This window comes from Hyperolius riggenbachi, chromosome 1 (assembly GCF_040937935.1).
Source record: "Hyperolius riggenbachi isolate aHypRig1 chromosome 1, aHypRig1.pri, whole genome shotgun sequence".
Classification (NCBI taxonomy): domain Eukaryota; kingdom Metazoa; phylum Chordata; class Amphibia; order Anura; family Hyperoliidae; genus Hyperolius; species Hyperolius riggenbachi.
Window position 1 is genome coordinate 283,071,189 of NC_090646.1, and position 19,974 is coordinate 283,091,162.

A 19,974-nucleotide genomic window follows, 5' to 3' on the forward strand; every position below is an offset into this window, starting at 1 on the left:
GTGGCTAAAAGCCTGCTTTTGCTGCTTTACATCTATGGATAGCTAAAATAAGGCCTAACATGTGCGTGCTCCCTGAATGAATTGCCATAATAATTGTCATCTGATATTATCTTTTAATCTACTGACATGAATTCTTCCTTGCTTTATAGTTGAGCTTTAATTCTCCTACTTTTCTTTTCTGCAGCCTTTTCATCATGTCCAATGAAACTGTGAACATCTGGAGTCACTTGCTGGGTTTCTTGCTCTTCTTCATTTTAGGCGTTTATGACATGATGTCCGTTCTTCCTTCCGCAAATGCTTCCAGGGAGGACTTCGTTATCTGCTCAATATGCCTGTTCTGTTTTCAGGTAAGGTCATTTATTTTTTTTTCTAAAGGCAAGAACCTGTTTATTAGAAATACTTATCTTGTGTTATGTTTTATATTTTGTAACTGCCAAACAAATTAAATGAGAGCTCTGTTGCAGCACGCCTGGTTAGTTGGTTATATTGTCTGTACATGCTGGCTATTCTCTGTGTCATTTAGTAAGCTCAGTTTTTCCCCCATTTTATATACAGTAGTCGGATCCAATCAGGTTTATGTAACATACAGTGGTAAACAAAGAATGAGGTGAGGGATTTTAGATCTGTGCAGAACAATCAAGTACTATTGAATGTAGCTTTTAATTACAATCTTCAATAACAGATGAGTGTGAGAAATATAATGGAAGTCCATATGTCATGTGATATTGTCAGGAATGACCTAACTCATATTTCATGGCTTTGAGAACAGATGCTTCTTCAGTGGCATAATGTTGCAATTTTAAAAATGGTGACAATAGGTAGTTAAAAACATAAAAAGTGGACTCTAGTGGACACCCACATCAGATTCTCCAGGCTCCCTCTCTTCTCTCAGCCAAGTATCAACTAGTGTATATATAACCAGTAATGACCACTGGCGTTATGGTTGCAAAAAAAAAAACTGCATTGCTGTGTAGCAGGAAAAGCGGTGGCTCCCCTGAATGCATTCTGAGCCATCCTATGGACAGTAGTGGCATGGCTGGAGTAAGCTTTATGTAAGTAATTGTGAATAGGTGTTTTTCAAAATTAACATTTTTAGACGTTTCCACTACTGTGGACTGATAATAGGGTTATTTAGCCTGTGGTAAGCTCTCTGCTACCTTTGTGAAACATTAGGGAATCCCTAATTAAATCATTGACAGCAATGGGACACTTTGGGGAAAAAATCCTCACTATCCTTTTACTTGCTATATCAGTATTCAAATAAGAAAAACTTGCTGGGTCATTAGTGAGCAATGAACGAAAGCTGGGTGAGATTTTTTTCTCTTATAGTATCCATGCTGCTGGCAACACATGAATAGATTTCAGTGCAGACTGTAAAAGAAAGTCAAATTAATGCTTCAAAGGGGTTTATTTGCTTATACCTACATCACCTATCTCATTCCATAAAATAACCATATTTGACCGAAAATAATGGCAGCTAATTGATCATTGTTAACTTGTCAGTTTAATTTTGTATAGATGTGATAGTTTTATTGAATTGAAGGTGTCATTGAATGTTCGCAGGTGAGATGTATGTCGACTTAAAGAGAACCCGAGGCGTGTTTAAAGAATGTTATCTGCATACAGAGGCTGGATCTGCCTATACAGCCCAGCCTCTATTGCTATCCCAAACCCCACTAAGGTCCCCCTGCACTCTGCAATCCCTCATAAATCACAGCCGTGCTGTGAGGCTGTGTTTACATCTGTAGTGTCAGTCTCAGCTGCTCCCCCGCCTCCTGCATAGCTCCGGTCCCTGCCCCCGTCCCTTCCCTCCAATCAGCAGGGAGGGAAGGGATGCAGGCGGGGACCGGAGTTCTGCAGGAGGCGGGGAAAGCAGCAGACTGACACTATAGAGATAAACACAGCCAGCTCTGACAAGCTGTTTGTCAGCAGCGTGGCTGTGATTTATGGAGGGATTGCGCAGAGTACAGGGGGACCTTAGGGGGGTTTGGGATAGCAACAGAGGCTGGGCTGTATAGGCAGATCCAGCCTCTGTATGCAGATAATATTCGTCAAACCCACCTAGGGTTCTCTTTAAGATTTTTTCCAATGTGGACAACTACAGTAGGATCCCTTAATAGTAAACTCTAAGGGACCAGGAAAAGTAGTTCACTATATCAGAAGTTCATCATATCAGAATTGGTCATACATTCTATATTTTCAGAGCTATCTATCAGGGTTTACTATAATGAGAGTCTACTGCACTTGCCGTATTACACTATATTAGTGTCTAATATTGCAGGTTCCACACCCTGTATAATGGTATATACCAGGGGTCTCAAACTCGCGGCCCGCGGGCCATTTGCGGCCCGCGATACAATATTTTGTGGCCCCAGGGCCCCAGAGCTTGTAGGGGCCCCCAGTGGCTACAAGAGGAAAAAAATTTTTTTCAAATCGGCCTTATAGTTTTTGAGAAAATTGATTTTAAAGTTGCAAAGGAAAAAAATACACATTTAAAAACCCGCCGACTTTAATGGTTAATAGCAAATCCACCTTAAATGCTAGAAACCCTAAATTTGCAGGATATGTTAAGGAGATCATTAGGAATAAGAGGAAAAAACAATTTTTCAAAAAGACCTTATAGTTTTTGAGAAAATCGATTTTAAAGTTTCAAAGGAAAATAGTATACTTTTAAATGCGGTAAATGTCACTTTTAGTAGCAAGCCTAACGGTAGTGTAATTTTACATGTATCAAAAGAAAGAGCAATACATTTCCTGACGGGGTTTCCAGGGGGTCCATACGCAGCCGCAGCGCTTTGGCCAGGGATCGCTATACAGCCGTAATATGGCTGTATGAAGATTCCTGGCATTTTTTCCTATTTTCCCAATTTTTTTTTTTATGTTTAGAGTGGGCGGGCAGAGGCGGCGATCCGCCGCGATTGACTTCAGGAGGGGCAGAGCTGAAGCTGAAAGCTCTGCCCCTTCCAGGAAATGCCGGCGGATTGCCCCCCGGGGCGATTTGGGGGCTCTGCAGCCCTCGTTTTGCGGTGGGGACATGTGAACTCCCTTATGCGGCCCAGCCTCATCCTGACTTTGCCTCCTGCGGCCCCCGGGTAAATTGAGTTTGAGACCCCTGGTATATACTAATGTGAACTTGCCTGTTCCACAACATTGGTAGTATGCTGGGATGTGTTATTGCATGTGTATACTCTGTAGCAGTCATGGAATAAAGTCCTTTTTTCAGTAAAATTACTGTGTGTTTTGTTTTTTGTAGGAAATGTCTTCCTTTAACGTGCCTCAAGTCACATGCTTTAAATGTATGAGGCTCATAGTTTTCAGTAATTATGCATTTCTGCCTTGACGTAGGCCTGAATTACACTGCAGAACAAATTTTGGCAGCCAGTAAAACCTAGTTATTTTTATTTGTAAATACAGTATTGTTACGGTTATTGAGAGCATCAGGGGGTTTGCACTGGGATCGGAAAGGGGGAGGGGGGGGGGGGGGAGTTGGCGGCGTTAAGGTTGGGCATCAGGATGGGTGATTGCGAAGGAGAGGTTAAGGTTAGGTGTTGGGAAGTGGGGATTTAAGGTTGGGGTAAAGCATTGAAGGTGGGAACATTCTGTGTGAGAATAGGGTTAGCTGTAGTAAAATATCAGTAATATTTATCGATATTTTACGAACAAAAATTAACACTCTAAAATAGCCAAAGATCTGTAAATATTGCCAATATTCTACTATAGGGTCGAGCGATTTTGCGGTTTTAAACCGAAACCGCGATTCCTGTTAAGACGATCTAGTGATCGTCAGTAGCTGCGGTTTTTCCGTTTCCCTGCTGTGCTGGTCTGTACAGCTCCACCTACCGCTGCGCCATCATGCCACATAGATTCAGCGATTGACAAAGTGATGTGCTGCTCTGGATCCGCCACCCTCATACGCAATGAGATGATCCAGGGAATGGGAGAATCTGGGCTGCTCTCTACAGCTCCACCTACCGACACGCCGTCACACCAAATAGATCCAGTGATTGGCGAAGCCTGTGTGCCGCTCTGGATCCGTCCCCTGCCGCTCTCATACCCGATGAGACTCTCACTCCACAGGCTCCAAGTCCGCACAGTGTCACTGTTCACTGTCCCCAGCGTCACCACAGAACCCCAGCAGCGACATCACAGAAAGCTCCACAGCCTTCATACATGCATTGCTCTGTGAAGTTCCACTGTCTCGCACAGAGCACACAGACCCTGCCACCACTAGGCTCTGCACCCGAGTGCCCGCATACACTCCAGGTCCAGTCCAGAGTGTTCAGCCCCCTGCTAGCAGCATCACAGACCCCACCCCCATACACTATCTCAGTTTGTCGTGCAATGAATAGATCATCACCCTGAAGGTGAAACTGTATTAAAATTACATGTATAAAAATAAATGGTGGGGCCGGAGGACAGCGCAAGCTGTTCTTACACCAAACTACTACTGCATCAGCTGGGCCACTAGGATTAGTCCTTCCTTTAGCTCTCTGAGACTCTGCACTGGCCTGTCAGTCAAGCTTTAGCCAATCAGCCAGTCATCATGCCTGAAACTAAACACAAGTTTTTTTGTTAGGATTAATCACAGCTCCGCCTCCTGTAACACAGTGTGGATGAGGCCACAGCTTGATGTGGTGATCTGCAAAGCTGTTGTGTGCTGGCCTGCTGCTGCTGGGCACTGTGCAAAGGAGCTGTGATCCCAAAATTGTGTTTCTAGGGCCAGGCTTTATAACTGTCTGTAGTTTGACTGACAGGGCTGCAGACTCTGAGAGCTAAAGAAGTACTCTAAGACTAAGTTGCTTACAAATGGATTCTTGTGGCCGGCCCGGGGCCCAGCTGATTATGTAGTTGGCGGAAGGAGAGAGTGAGCCGCCACCAGGAGTGGTGAGAGCCACGGCACTGACTACTGTGCACAAAGCAGCGAGCTGTTACTGCACAGCGGGCTTCAGGAGAAGCACTGTCACTGTACTGACCCATTCCCTGCCCCTACGTCCAGAGGTGGTAAGTAACGGTAACCAATGTCTTACTTAGCAGTTTATTACTGCACATGTCATTTTATGACAATACATGTTTGTAAATGTTACTGTGCATCATAAATTTAGTACTAGAAATTGATTTGAAGAAAATCGTAAATCGAATCAAAAATCGCAATTTCTGACAGAAATAGTGCAATTCAATCTTTTCCTAAAATCGTTAAGGCCTATTCTAGTATCAGCTGTATTCCTGGTGCTTTTATTTCTCGTACGTGCACCCTTACTACCCAGTGAAACACAATGCATGAACATTGTAAGAAATAAGCAGAAGGAGAGCTAACCTATTACACACTTTGTCCAAGATGTCAATGTGGCGTCACATAAGATGTAGTAAACATGGGATTTTTTTTTTCTCATACTTTGGTTATCTACCCACCAAAATTCAAGCTACAATGTGTTCTCAGTACTGATGACTGTGTAGTATTGTGCTGCTGAGGTTGCCATCTGCAAAGGCTGCCATCTGCAAAGGCTGCATCTATTCACCAGAGCATAATGATTTGGAGTTGAGAAACGTTTTTTATGTTATTCGAGTGATCAAAGAAAAACTTACATTTCCTACAAGGAGTTTGTAGCATTTTTGTGTGTAAGTATAGAGAACCAGGGTTCCCTACCTTTTTCGAGTTGCCACCACACCAAAATGTCATTAGTTTGTTGCACACCAGAATGATCTGTCAACATGTTTCAACTAAAAATCCTTTTATTGTGATATTAACCAGTAATTTAACTTACCTCTGTAGAAATCTGTCTAGCCATTGTGAATTAGGCTGCAAAATGTCTTGTTTGGCTTTGCTAGCTGTCCTTAATTGGGTCAGTGCTGCCTTTTCTTGCCTAGAGCTGGTTTAGCTGAGCCAGTGCTGCCTTGGCCTGATGTTGGTTACCAGTAGTGTTGAGCAACGGATGAATTCCGAATAGGTTTTATTTGGAATTAATCCAGGTAATTAGCACACCTGAGCGGTGGGGCGCAGGAGGGTTAAACTTACCCAGGAGCCTTCTGCTTGAGGCAGGGGTCACACTTACCGGCTTTCGTATGCGTTTTCTGCACAGAAAAACTGACTTCAACTGAGAACTCATGTTAATCAATGAGCTAGGTCACACTTTAATGCAGATTTCGCATGCAGAAAAAAAACTGACATCTTGCGCAATTTGTCAGTTTTCTCTATAAATTACATTAGCTGTTGTACGGTAGAGGTCACACTTGTCTTTCAGTTTTCTGCAAAGTGTCGAAACTGAAAGACAAGTGTGACACCTGCCGAATCCTTCCTGCGGTGCGTCCCACGCTGCATTCCAGTTCACGGTCACGTGACTACCGCACATCCTCCTTCAACCCGAAAGGCGGAAGTGCGGTAGTCACATAACCGTGAATTGAAACGCAGCCTGGGACGCGCCCTGGGATAGATTAAAGCAGAAGGCTCCTGGGTAAGTTTAACCCTCATGTGCCCCACCGCTCAAGTGTGCTAATTACCTGGAGGAATTCCGAATAAAACCTATTTAGAATTCATCCGTTCTTATCACAGTTACCAGTGCTGCCCTAACACTGCTTTGCAAGTCTTGTTTCTGGCTGACATATTGACTGCTGACTTCCACACTTTATGCTTTGCATTCATTTGTACAAAGTGCACATTCTAGTACACTTCAGGATTTTATGAGAAATACTGCATTTAATTAGGATTCCTATCTCTCACAAAATGGCTGCTAGAACCTGCAATGTCTGCAATCTCTTGTGGGCATTTTGTAGAAGTCTTTGATTTGGTATCATGTAAGCTTGACTGGCACAAGATTCTCTAGTGCCCAAGGCAAAGTTATCGAAGAGCACTCTCTGCTGTCCATTTCCGGCTACTACTTTTCTGGGCACTGTAATAAACCAAAAAATGCAGGAAGTTGAATGAATGAACTAGAATTTTGTCAATGTGATTTGTTAGGAGGCACCAAAAGAACGTTAAAATAGAAAAGCTTAAATAAATAAATGATTAATATAAATAAGTCAAGGGGAGCAAGTGATAAGCGGGCTCCAAAACAATGAACCACGGGTCAAGTTAAAGCTTTGACTCATGATTTTGTCAAGTCATTTTTTTCTGTATGGGTGTGGCTTGCTGTCTTGTGAAACAGTACTACATCACAACAGTGGCCCAGCCATCAGTAGTCTTTTGTGAAAGGTAGCATGTGCCTTTTAACCCCCTTCTCTTTGTTCTTGGAAGGGGTACCACTAGCCTCCCTTCACAGTTTAGGCAGTGGGGCATTGCTATGGTGGTGTTCACATGGCTTCGGGAGATGGGGTACTGGCATTTTCTTTATTTTTTTTAAATGCAGCACAGGTTTCCTAGTATTAGGCAAGACTGGTCTACTTTTCAAACTCCGTAACATTCTTGCTCAAGGGAGGGGATGCATACTCAGGGTTGGGGCAGTAGTTAGACAACTATGGTGTAAAGAAGAGCTGAGCTGCCTACTTGTGGCTGGAGAGACCCCCAAAGATGAGGCCTCATTAATCTAAATGTGAGACGGGGTTGAGCGATCCGCCTTCGTTTTGGTTAGGGGTAGTACCATGTTTCCCCTAAAATAAGACACTGTCTTATATTGTTTTTTCCCTCAAAAGATGTGCTAGGTCTTATTTTCGGGGAGGTCTTGTATATTCTGTTAGGGTCGGAAGATCCCCATTCCCCCACCGCCGCTTTACCTTCTGATGGCCCCCTCCTCCATAAAGACGCATCCCCGTTCTACACTGCCCGACATACCGGTAATTCAAGCCGCAGATCAGCGGTAAACTGCGATGAAGGCAGCTAGTTACACCGTAACAGCGTCTCCGTATACAGGAAGTAAACCGATGTCACGTCCTGTACACGGAAGTGCTGTTACAGTGTAACTAGCTGCCTTCACCGCAGTTTACCACTGATCTGTGTTTGAATTATGCCGGCGGGCAATGGAGAACGGGGCCATCAGAAGATAAAGCAGCTGTGGGGGAATCAGCAGAGGAGGGGGTCATCAGGAGGTAAAGTGGCAGTGGGGGTAGGGGGGGCAGATAGACTGGACTTGTATTTCGAGCATGCTCAAAATATGTGATAGGTCTTACTTTAAGGGGATGTCCTACTTTCGGGGAAATATGGTAGAAGGGAGAAAGAAAAACAAAACATGCATGTTCATCATTACATATTACCCGCTGCTTAATATGTTGGCACTTTATAAATACAATAAATAATAATATAGTGGCCTTACTGAATCTGATGCAACGCCACATAAATCATATAATAGAACAGAGTGTAGGAAAGAGCATTAGATGTGTGTAGACAGAATGAAGCGGTCCATACTTTGTACAATCTTGTCCAGCCTTGTCCATTTCTGTAGTATAAGGAACTACCTAAAGATTCTACTCAAAGAATATTCAGTCTGTTTACCCTTTCACTACATACATTTAATGACACTGAATAAGAATATACAATCAAAATGTATATGGTATATGACAAGCTTTAGAGGGCATTATCGATGGATTAAGTCCCTATCCTCAATCACAGGCTATTGAATCAATGCAGCAAGAAGATGTCATTTGGCACTGTACTAAATTACTGCAGGAAATGTATCCCTCAACACAGTTATGCACAGTGCTTAAAAATTAGGCAAAACTACAATCCTTGTTTCTGAGGCTTTGCTGGGCTTTGTTGATGCACGAAAGCCGAGTATGAAAGATTTCATACGTTTTTCCAACGCTGCCTCTTGTCATGGCATAGGGCAGTGGTTCCCAACCTTTTTGGAGTTGTGACACATCAAACCAAACGTTCAGATCTCCGTGACACGTAGACTAAATGCATGTAATGAGAGACAGCGTTTCCCCACTAAATGCACATAAGAGACAGCGTTTCACCAGTAAATGCACATAAGAGACAGCTTTTCACCAGTAAATGCACATAAGAGACAGCTTTTCACCAGTAAATGTACATAAGAGACTTCATTTCACCAGTAAATGCACATAATAAGAGACCTCTTTTCCCCAGTAAATGCACATAAGAGACAGCTTATCACCGGTAAATGTACATAAGAGACAGCCTTTCACCAGTGAATGCACATATGAGACCTCTTTTCACCAGTAAATGTACATAAGAGACCTCTTTTCACCAGTAAATGCACATAATGACAAACAGCCAGTTGTCCCCAGTATATGTAGCCAGGGATATATGTGCCCAGTATATGTAGCCAGAGGTATATGTCCCCAGTATATGTAGGCAGGTGTATATGTGGCCAGTATATGTAGGCAGGTGTATATGTGGCCAGTATATGTAGGCAGGTGTATATGTGCCCAGTATATGTAGTCAGGGGTATATGTGCCCAGTATATGTAGCCAGGGGCATATGTGCCCAGTATATGTAGCCAGGAGTATATGTGCCCAGTATATGTAGCCAGAGGTATATGTGCCCAGTATATGTAGCCAGGGGTATATGTGCCCAGTATATGTAGCCAGGGGTATATGTGCCCAGTATATGTAGCCAGGGGTATATGTGCCCAGTATATGTAGCCAGGGGTATATGTGCCCAGTATATGTAGCCAGGGGTATATGTGCCCAGTATATGTAGCCAGGGGTATATGTGCCCAGTATATGTAGCCAGGGGTATATGTGCCCAGTATATGTAGCCAGGGGTATATGTGCCCAGTATATGTAGTCAGGTGTATATGTAGCCAGGTGTATATGTAGCCAGGGGTATATGTGCCCAGTATATGTAGTCAGGTGTATGTGTGCCCAGTATATGTAGCCAGGTGCCCCCCAGGAGGAGAGAGTGAGGGAAGGAGAGTGGCACTTCAGGGTGCTCTCCCTCCCTCGCTCTCTCCTCCGGAACGAAGTGCGGTGGCTGGCAGAGGGGCGGAACTTACCTTCCGTGTCTCCGTCTGGTCTTGTCGCAGGCGCGATTGATTTGCCACTACTCTGGTCTGATCCAGACCAGAGAAGCGGCTGCGGCACCAGAACTTCCGGCGCTTGGAGCGACACGGATGGTAAGTCCTGCCCGCTGCAAACGCCTGACCGCAGTTAGTTCCGGAGGAGAGAGCGAGGGAGGGAGAGCACTCTAAGATAAGGGAAGGGGGGGAGTTGGCCCCCTTCTCCGCCGCTGCCCACAGCTCTCCCTCCACTGCGCTGCTTTCCTCCGAGAGCTGACACTGCGACACATACCCGAAGCTGCCGTGACACATGTATGTGTCGCGGCACATGAGTTTGGAACCACTGGCATGGGGTAAGTAGACCATATTTCAGGAAAATCACTCCAAGTATCTGTTTATTACCTACAATTGTTGTTCTGTGAGCTTAGCACAAATCGGCAGCACTTCGTTCTGGGAGTGTCCTCAGATCTTTTCAGTGCTCCAGATTCCCCTCTCTCACTTGCATGTGGGAATCTGGGGCAGGCAGATCCCCCTGTGTTGCCAGATATTTCCCTACAATTGGATTTATTGAAAACTGTTTATAGGTCATTTGATTTCAGCCTGGCCACACTGATAGCTGTACTGTCCCATTTCTGAGACTGGAGATACATTCACAGGCCACGTGTGTGCATCATATAATTAATATGCTTCTTTCTTTTACTGTAGGACATGACCGCAGCATATGCTTTTTCTCTTAGTTATTAGATTACATCCATGTAATATTTTTTCAGTGATGTTAGTGCTGCATGAGCAAGATGTGATTGTGTGGTCCATTTTCAATAAATGCACTTCTTCTTTTCAGGTCTGCATGTTGTGTTCTGTGGGATATCACCTCTTTTGTTGTCACCGTTCTGAGAAAACCAGCCGCCGATGGATGGCATTGGACTATGCAGGCATTTCAGTTGGCATCTTGGGTTGCTATGTCTCCGGGGTGTTCTATGCTTTCTACTGTAACAATGTATGTAATCATTCATTCTCAGTTTTCATACTTGATCAGTAAAGGAAACCGTTCATTTCCTGGCTCAAATCAATTAAGCCATCACATTGGATTCCAGTGCCCTAGGCAAGGTTTTATTTTGTATTCTCCAGACCTTGAGTCTTATTTATCTTGCTAATGAGCACTGTTGGGAACTGAAGTCCACATCATTTTCATGAGTGAATTTCCATATTAAAAATAATGAGTGAAGGGACATTTGAACTCATGCCTTCTGTGTGTCCTTTTTGAACACGCTTTGCCAACTGCATCTGCAGCATGAGAGCTTACACAGCAGTACTTCAAAAACCGTCTTTTATGGCAGGAAAGCAAATGCCAACCTAACCATTTGGGGTTCATTAACTGTAGTCTTTGATTGGGGAATTGATTGGGTCAGTGGACTGTTTCTGGATTTCTGAACAGATTATGTATGGGATGCTGCATGAGTTTAACTGTATATATTATTTTACACTGAGTGGAAGTTTGTTTTAGATATATCCTCAGTAAAGCTAAGGAACGTATTTAGCATATCTTTGATGGTTTCTTTTCCCTATGACAAAAAAACAAAATTGAACCTTTCAGTACGTTTATTTTACCTACTTCATTTTGGCTTTTGAAAGCCATATTGGGAATTCCCAGTTAAACTGGATCTCCTCATTTGCGTGTAACTGATTTGATGTAGTAACACAAATTGGCCCACTCCCAATATAAACAATGGTTAGAGGAACACAATATCACAGCATGACCATTTTTAACATCCCTGAATGGATTTGTCTTAGTCCTCTGAACATTGAAATGAATAAGTAGAGGTCCTGCCATTGTAGGAAAGAGGCATGCAAGTAAATGGCACCTCTCTGGAGTCCTAAGATTATGAATTTCCATGTATATTGAATTTCAACCACAAATCTTACAATAAATCTGTTATCCTAATATTTTAAGCTATTAGTGTAGGCGCCTAGAGGCACTAATATGCTGCCTTTGCATATCTGAAAATGACCCAGGAAATGACCAGGGTCATTTTCAAAATCTCACTCCTATCCTGCTGGTCATGACACCATTGTCCCATTTCTGTGACAGATGAATGTACTGCCTGATATTAAGTAGGGATGGTTAGTGAGATGCAAATAATTCTGAGTTGATGCAGAATTATGAAAATGTTGCATGCAAATGTATGCAGCTTGAAACTGGACCATATTCTACCACTTCTCCACCTAACCCTCTTCTCTCACCAACCCACCCCCCACCTACTCTTAAAGGAGAACTGTAGTGAGAGGTAAATGGAGGCTGCCATATTTATTTCCATTTAAGCAATACCAGTTGCCTGGCTATCCTGCTAATCCTCTGCCTCTAATACTTTCAGCCATAGGCCCTGAACAAGCATGCAGCAGATCAGGTGTTTCTGACAATTTTGATAAATATGACAAGATTAGCTGCATGCTTGTTTCTGGTGTGATTCAGACACTACTGCAGCCAAATAGACCAGCAGGATAGCCAGGCAACTGGTATTGATTAAAAGGAAATAAATATGGCAGCCTCTATGTACCTCTCACTAAAGTTCTCTTTTAACACTAATCTACCCACCATCCTAATTCCCCTCCAACCCCCCTCCCCCCATTAGTATCTGCGCCACGATCTCCAGCGCTAATATGTTCCTCTGCCAATATTAATTTTGTTTATAAGCTGCATCTCCAGTGCCCAAATTATACATTGAAAACTGCATAGTTACAATTAACATTGTGGCGTGTGGTGCCCACGTTAACAGCCGGCCGCTGACTCAACAATGACCTGCTTCCGTGTAACACTGTATTTGTACTGTGCAGAATTATTTATCCACAACTGTTTCATGAATGCATGAATAGGATGGTTTGATTCTATCTATTTTTATTTAAACCAATTCTTCTTTGTGTCCATATGTTTGAAGCATGTTGACAGTGGATTGTTAGCTTAGTGCTTATTGGAGGTCTTCATGTTAGGCCAAATAGGTACTCTGGGTACACATAGAAAAATCAGTTTAGCATAGATTCAACTAGACACAACTCCCGAGGATCTGAACAAGGAAAAGGTGTTTATCAGTTAAAAAAACAAAAAAAAAAACGTATCCCCAAGATATAAGTGAATTAATAACGTGCTGAAGTGCATAACTTGTTTTTTTAGTAAGACATTATGCTACCCACTCAGTTACTATGTACCATCATTTCAAACACTTTGCAGGACTATACTATATGTTGCTATGGTAGGTTGGAAAATAAATAAAAAATGTGATACTCGTTCAGTATTCCAGTGCACAAGTAGTTGGGAAGCTGTAAGCCAGATGGTGCTGCTTGGGTTGTAGCATGTAATTAGCTGGAAGTTGTATATGAGCAGTGAAACATTACACTATAGCATTATCCCAGTTCCAAGACAAATCTATCAAGGCTGAGTGTATGAAGAAAAATACTTAAAGTGGACCTGAACTCTTGCACAGGAAAGAAAAAATAGAGAAATTCACCCTTTATGTATTTAGAGAGTTTAACGTATCTAATCCCCCCTTATTTGTGTGTAATCACAAGTTGTAATTTGATCTCTCCCCGGGTCACCTGATGGCAACTAAGCTAAAGCACATGACAATATGTCTTCTTCCATGAATCAGAAAGTAGAAACTGATTTATTTCAGGATTTATATCCGCTGTAACAAAGAAATGTTTTTTGTTTAAAAGTTATTATGCTTTTGCTTACCTTCCAGAGCAGAGAGGAAGTTCTGATTTCAGGGCTGCTTTGAGGTTACATTCAGTGAAAACTGCATGTTACCGTAATCAGAAGTCCCAGAAGTATAACTTGAAGTAAAAAAAAAAAAAAGTAAAATTGACCTTTTGTGATGGGCAATGAAGCTAGTGACTCAGGTGAAAGTGGCTGTGCCAGGCAAATTGTTACCAAACAATGGCCTCAATTCACTAAGATCATGCTGGAGATAATAAGGCAAGAGAAAACTTACCTCCACATAGTGAGAGAGTTTTCTTATCTCTTCATTCCTTACGTTACCTCTTCTGTAGTTAATTTACCTCCTCTGTAGTTAGTTTACCTCCTCTGTAGTTATTTTCACATGCAGTTAATGAACAGCCTGTCTTTAACTCTGCAGTTATTTTCAGGATTGAAGAGTTAACTTAAAGACAGAAGAGTTAACATTAGGTTTGCCTGAGGTAAAATGTTTCCTGAATACTACATGCCTTATCACCATGGTAACAGCTCTAGAAGAGTTATTAAAGACAGGAGATAAGCTTAGTGAATTGAGGCCATTGTCATTTTAATATTTCAGAACTAATTTTTTGTATGTATTTTTCTTAATTCTGTCTGTGCTCAGTTTATATTGCTATGTAATATAACAGGTTCACACTATCATAGTATGGGACGAGTAAGAACAGCTGACATTTGACATTTTGGTCAATATGATAATGCCCTTCTTCCTGCCATGGCCGCCAGCATACATTTGGTGACATTTTTATAGGTAACCTCAAAATAGTTTCAGTATTTGTTTTATATTGTATATCTGCCGTAGGATCTTGACCACAGCATGTTTTTCTTCTGTGTTTATGAAAATATTGAATACACCTTTTCATTTTCTTACAGTACTGGCGCCAAGTGTACCTAATCACAGTACTTGCCATGATTCTGGCAGTATTTTTTGCTCAGATTCATCCCAGTTACCTCACTCAGCAGTGGCATAGATTGCGCTCAGTTATATTTTGTTCTGTTTCTGGGTATGGAATAATTCCTACTGTCCACTGGATTTGGCTGAATGGAGGTGTGGGCTCATCCATAGTCCAGGTAGGAGAACATGCAATATCTGTTATTTGTTTGACTTATGGTGGTAAATTCATAAAGACATTTTTTTTTTCCCCTGCCCCAGGAGTTTGCTCCACGTGTCATTGTGATGTACATAATTGCGGGAGGTGCATTTCTTTTTTATATTTCCAAAGTCCCAGAAAGATATTTTCCAGGTAAGATGCTTTAAGTTTAACACGCACTGCATTTTTAACAGCAAGTGTATCATCAGCTTATTGATTCTCAGCACAAGCTTTGTACACCTTATATTGTTCTCATTGGAAAGTCATTCTTCAGTAGTTCTTTACATACACGTAGGGTGAAATGTCTACAGCTCTCTTTAAAACCCCCCTCAACAGATTTTACACTAACAATCTATGAATTGGGCTTTTCAAAATGTTATGGTGTCCACTTTGTGCAGGGCGCAAGTACATTTTCCTAACTATGTGCAGACTATTTCAGATTTTATTGAGCATCACAATTCCAGTGAGTCACAAGTTTATACACTTTAACTAGTTTAAAAAATGTCAGATAATAATAGCATGCCTTAAGGAAACTAGACAGTGGCTTAATTGGAGTCAACATGTGGATGTTATGGCCTGTTATCAAAATCACTGCATCTTTGCTTGACCTAATGGGAACATTTTAAGAAATCAACCAAGGACCTCAAAAGAAAAATCTGGTTTATCCTTAAAGGGAAGGTTCAAGCAAAATAAAAAAAGTTTCACTTACCTGGGACTTCTACCAGCCCCATGCAGCCATCCTGTGCCCTCGTAGTCACTCACTGCTGCTCCAGTCCCCCACTGGCAGCTTGTCGACCTCGGAGGTCGGCGGGCCGCATTGCGTACATTGTTACGCATTCCCGCTCGTGCAGGAACATTAACGCATACATTTTTATGCATTACTGGTTCAATGTGTAAAAATTTACGCATTGAACCAGTTACGCGTAAAAATGTATGTGCTAATGTTCCTGCACTAGCGGGAATGTGTAAAAAATGTACGCAATGCGGGCCGCCGACCTCCGAGGTCGCCAAGCTGCCAGCGGGGGACTGGAGCAGCAGTGAGTGACTACGAGGGCACAGGATGGCTGCATGGGGCTGGTAGAAGCCCCAGGTAAGTGAAACTCATTTTTTTACTTTGCTTGGACCTTCCCTTTAACCTCTCTGGCGGGCTATAGAAACCGCCAGGGGGCAGCGCATCACTATTAAAAAAAAAAATTTAAATCATGTAGCGAGCCTAGAGCTGCGGCGAGGGACTCATGACTTCTAGGGGCTGGAAGAAATCCCATGTAAGTAAAGCTTAATTCGCATTGTCAGTCACCTCACAGCTCCTTTAAGAACAATTTCTAAATACCTTGAAGGACCTGTACTGAAGAAAAAACAGACACTTACCTAAGCAGAGGAAATCTTTTGGATGCTCTAGAGGCTTTCTGCTTCATCCTGGACACCACCACTGCTAGTTGGGACCCTTTTTTGTTGTTTGTGGGCACGCTCCCCTCTGTGAACGAGTGCAGCCATACTTTCACTGCATGAGTACAGCCACACCCGCGCACTAGCACAAAGCTGCTAGTTCCAGAAGGAAAAAGCCATGCACAAGTGAATTTGTGCTTTTGCACATGGGCATATGGGTGGGCCAACGCTTTGTATATGTTTGGGTCCTTACAGTTTCACTTTAAAGCCAACAAAAAACAGAATAACTTATAAATGTGGATGTTTTAAAGTTGCTGTATAATGAGCTTTATTGGATAACTGATTATTTAGGTTATTTCTTTTTGCAGGATAAACCTTTTTCACCATACTAAAAGTTTATATATTTATGGTTTTATTTTTAGGACAGCTAAATTACATTGGTTCCAGCCATCAGCTGTGGCATATATTAGCAGTGGTAATGTTGTATTGGTGGCACCAATCTACAGTGTACATAATGCAATACAGACATAGCCAACCATGTCCTGCACACGTGGAACATCTGTGAGGTAAGATCATTATACAAAAAATTATTTGAGCAATCAATAACTAGTTATAGCTCTCAAGAGGCAAGGAAAAGATGATTGTTTTTGCTTTTGTCTTTGCTGTTAATCTAACTCCACAATTTGTTCATTTTTTGGAAGGCGCAACTAACATTACAGTGTACTCGTATGTGAAGTTTTCAGTAATGTTTCCTTTTACATTTTCCCTACTGCTCTCGCTAGTCCAGCACTTTAAGGTCCCTCTAGCTTGTCTAGAACATGGTGGCAGACAAAAAAGGCCACTGTAATGAAGAAATTCACAATAAAGGAAACTTGTAGTGAGAAGAGTATGGGCAATGCCATATTTACACCCTTTTAAAGATGCTACGTGTCCGACTGTAAGGCCTCGTTCACACTGCACGCGTTTCCAGACGCGTTTTGGGAAGGCCGACACGCACGACATCAAACAGTGTATAGAGTGCACTGTCTGATGTTCGCACTGCATGCGTTCCGGACCAGTGCGGACCGGGAATGCATGCTGCACGCATTTTTTTTCCAAAAACGCACGGCTGTCCCATTCACTTTCAGTGAATGGGATCAGCCACACAACGCATACAAACGCGGATGGCATGCGTTCCGAATGCACGGCCGTCCGTGTTAGTAATGTGAACTTGGGCCTTATACTCTTTTCTGATTCTATTGCTGTTTTAACCTACTAACACAGCTTGGCTTTCCATCACCCAAAACTATAATTAACGATCGATGAAGATCTAAAATATCTAGAGGTGTCAATGGTTGACTACTGGTGCTCATGATGGAACTTATAATGAATGTCCAACAATGGTGTTGCCACCTGTTCTTTCTCCCCCTCACAATAGAACAGAACAGGTTGCCTGCCAGAGAACTGGGCAGTGTGTTTGTAGAGCGATGTTCTACAACTTTCACCTGAAATTACCATAAATGATAGCTCCAGGCAACAAATTAAAAATGTGTACATAGCTTATGCTACTTACCAAATAAATATATGCAGTGATCAGGCCCATATCTCATACTGCTGTCGGCGTGCTTGTTGTAGGTGTGTACTAAAAAGATTTCAGAAGCCACATGGCCAGTATTACAGCTAGGCAGTTGGCATTTTTAAAAGAAACTGACATAATAGTCAGTCCTTTTAACAAGGTTTTGCGATTGCTCTGATAAGTAAGGTCTTGTTTTAAAGAGACTCTGTAATAAAAAAAAGTTCCTGGATCCTATCGAGGCTTCCCACGTCCTCCTCTGTCCCACAGTGGGCTTGCTGCAGCACACTGAATGCACTGCCGATAATTTGTCAGGCTGTGCAATATTTACCTTTCCCTGTTCCAGCAGGGGCACTATTGTGGCTTTTGGCTCGGAAATAGCTGATCTCAGTCGGGTCCACTCTACTGCGCAGGCGCAGGAGACTTGAATCTGCACAGTAGAGAGGACCCGACTGGGATCAGGTATTTCTGCCTACCGTATGTCCGAGCCGAGAGCCGCTACTGCGCCTGCGCTGGAGCGGGGAAGGTAAATATTTACATGCCCACTGTTCGGAGGGGCACAGCGAGACCCCCGTGGGACACAGGACGACGAGGGAAACCTCAGTAGGATCCATGGGCTTCCCCCTCCTGAGGGGGGTAACCCCCAGGGGAATTTTTTTATGTTACAGATCCTCTTTAACCACTTCCCGACCGCCGTATATACAATTGGCGGCCGGGAAGTGGACGCCGCAAGGACCGCCGTATTGACAATTGGCGGCGGTCCTTGTATGGGCATGGGCGGAGCGATCGCGTCATCCGTGACGCGATCCTCCGCCTAGCGCCGCTCACCCCGCCGCAACATCCCGCCGGCCATACGGAAGCGCCGGCGGGATGTTAACCCGACGATCGCCGCATACAAAGTGTATAATACACTTTGTAATGTTTACAAAGTGTATTATACAGGCTGCCTCCTGCCCTGGTGGTCCCAATGTCCGAGGGACCACCAGGGCAGGCTGCAGCCACCCTAGTCTGCACCAAGCACACTGATTTCCCCCCCCCCCCTCCCCTGCCCCAGATCGCCCACAGCACCCATCAGACCCCCCCCTGCCCACCCCCCAGACCCCTGTTTGCACCCAATCACCCCCCTAATCACCCATCAATCACTCCCTGTCACTATCTGTCAACGCTATTTTTTTTTTATTCCCCCCCCCCCTGCCCCCCGCTCCCTCCTGATCACCCCCCACCCCTCAGATTCTCCCCAGACCCCCCCCCCCCCATGTACTGTATTCATCTATCCCCCCTGATCACCTGTCAATCACCTGTCCATCACCCCCTGTCACTGCCACCCATCAATCAGCCCCTAACCTGCCCCTTGCGGGCAATTTGATCACCCCCCCACACCAATAGATCGCCCGCAGATCCGACATCAGATCACCTCCCAAATCCATTGTTTACATCTATTCTCTCCTCTAAACACCCACTAATTACCCATCAATCACCCATCAATCACCCCCTATCACCACCTGTCACTTTTACCTATCAGATCAGACCCTAATCTGCCCCTTGCGGGCACCCAATCACCCGCCCACACGCTCAGATTGCCCTCTGACCCCCCCCCTTATCAATTCACCAGTGCATTAATTACATCTGTTCTTCCCTGTAATAACCCACTGATCACCTGTCAATCACCTGCCAATCACCTATCACCCATCAATCACCCCCTGTCACTGCCACCCAACAATCAGCCCCTAACCTGCCCCTTGCGGGCAATCTGATCACCCACCCACACCAATAGATCGCCCGCAGATCCGACATCAGATCACCACCCAAGCGCAGTGTTTCCATCTATTCTCTCCTCTAAACACCCACTAATTACCCATCAATCACCCATCAATCACCCATCAATCACCCCCTATCACCACCTGTCACTGTTACCCATCAGATCAGACCCTAATCTGCCCCTTGCGGGCACCCAATCGCCCGCCTACACGCTCAGATTGCTCTCAGACCCCCCCCTTATCAATTCGCCAGTGCAATATTTACATCTGTTCTCCCCTGTAATAACCCACTGATTACCTGTCAATCACCTATCAATCACCCATCAATCACCCCCTGTCACTGCCACCCATCAATCACCCCCTGTCACTGCCACCCATCAATCACCCGCTGTCACTGCCACCCAACAATCAGCCCCTAACCTGCCCCTTGCGGGCAATCTGATCACCCACCCACACCAATAGATCGCCCGCAGATCCGACATCAGATCACCACCCAAGCGCAGCGTTTACATCTATTCTCTCCTCTAAACACCCACTAATTACCCATCAATCACCCATC

At 43.8% G+C, this 19,974-nt stretch overlaps 1 protein-coding gene across 2 annotated transcripts in view; it reads left to right on the forward strand.

The window, feature by feature from the left end:
• The window catches only part of PAQR3 (progestin and adipoQ receptor family member 3), a 67,076-nt gene that overhangs the window by 39,127 nt on the left and 7,975 nt on the right, over window positions 1–19,974 (forward strand). The window contains exons 3-7 of one of the 2 annotated variants that reach the window (XM_068233654.1): window positions 185–347; window positions 10,729–10,884; window positions 14,503–14,700; window positions 14,783–14,873; window positions 16,529–16,672. In XM_068233654.1, coding sequence (XP_068089755.1) covers window positions 185–347; window positions 10,729–10,884; window positions 14,503–14,700; window positions 14,783–14,873; window positions 16,529–16,671 — 751 coding nt within the window. In that variant the 3' untranslated portion in view covers window position 16,672. The remainder of the gene's footprint in view (window positions 1–184; window positions 348–10,728; window positions 10,885–14,502; window positions 14,701–14,782; window positions 14,874–16,528; window positions 16,673–19,974) is intronic. The other variant, XM_068233655.1, reaches the window with a different exon arrangement.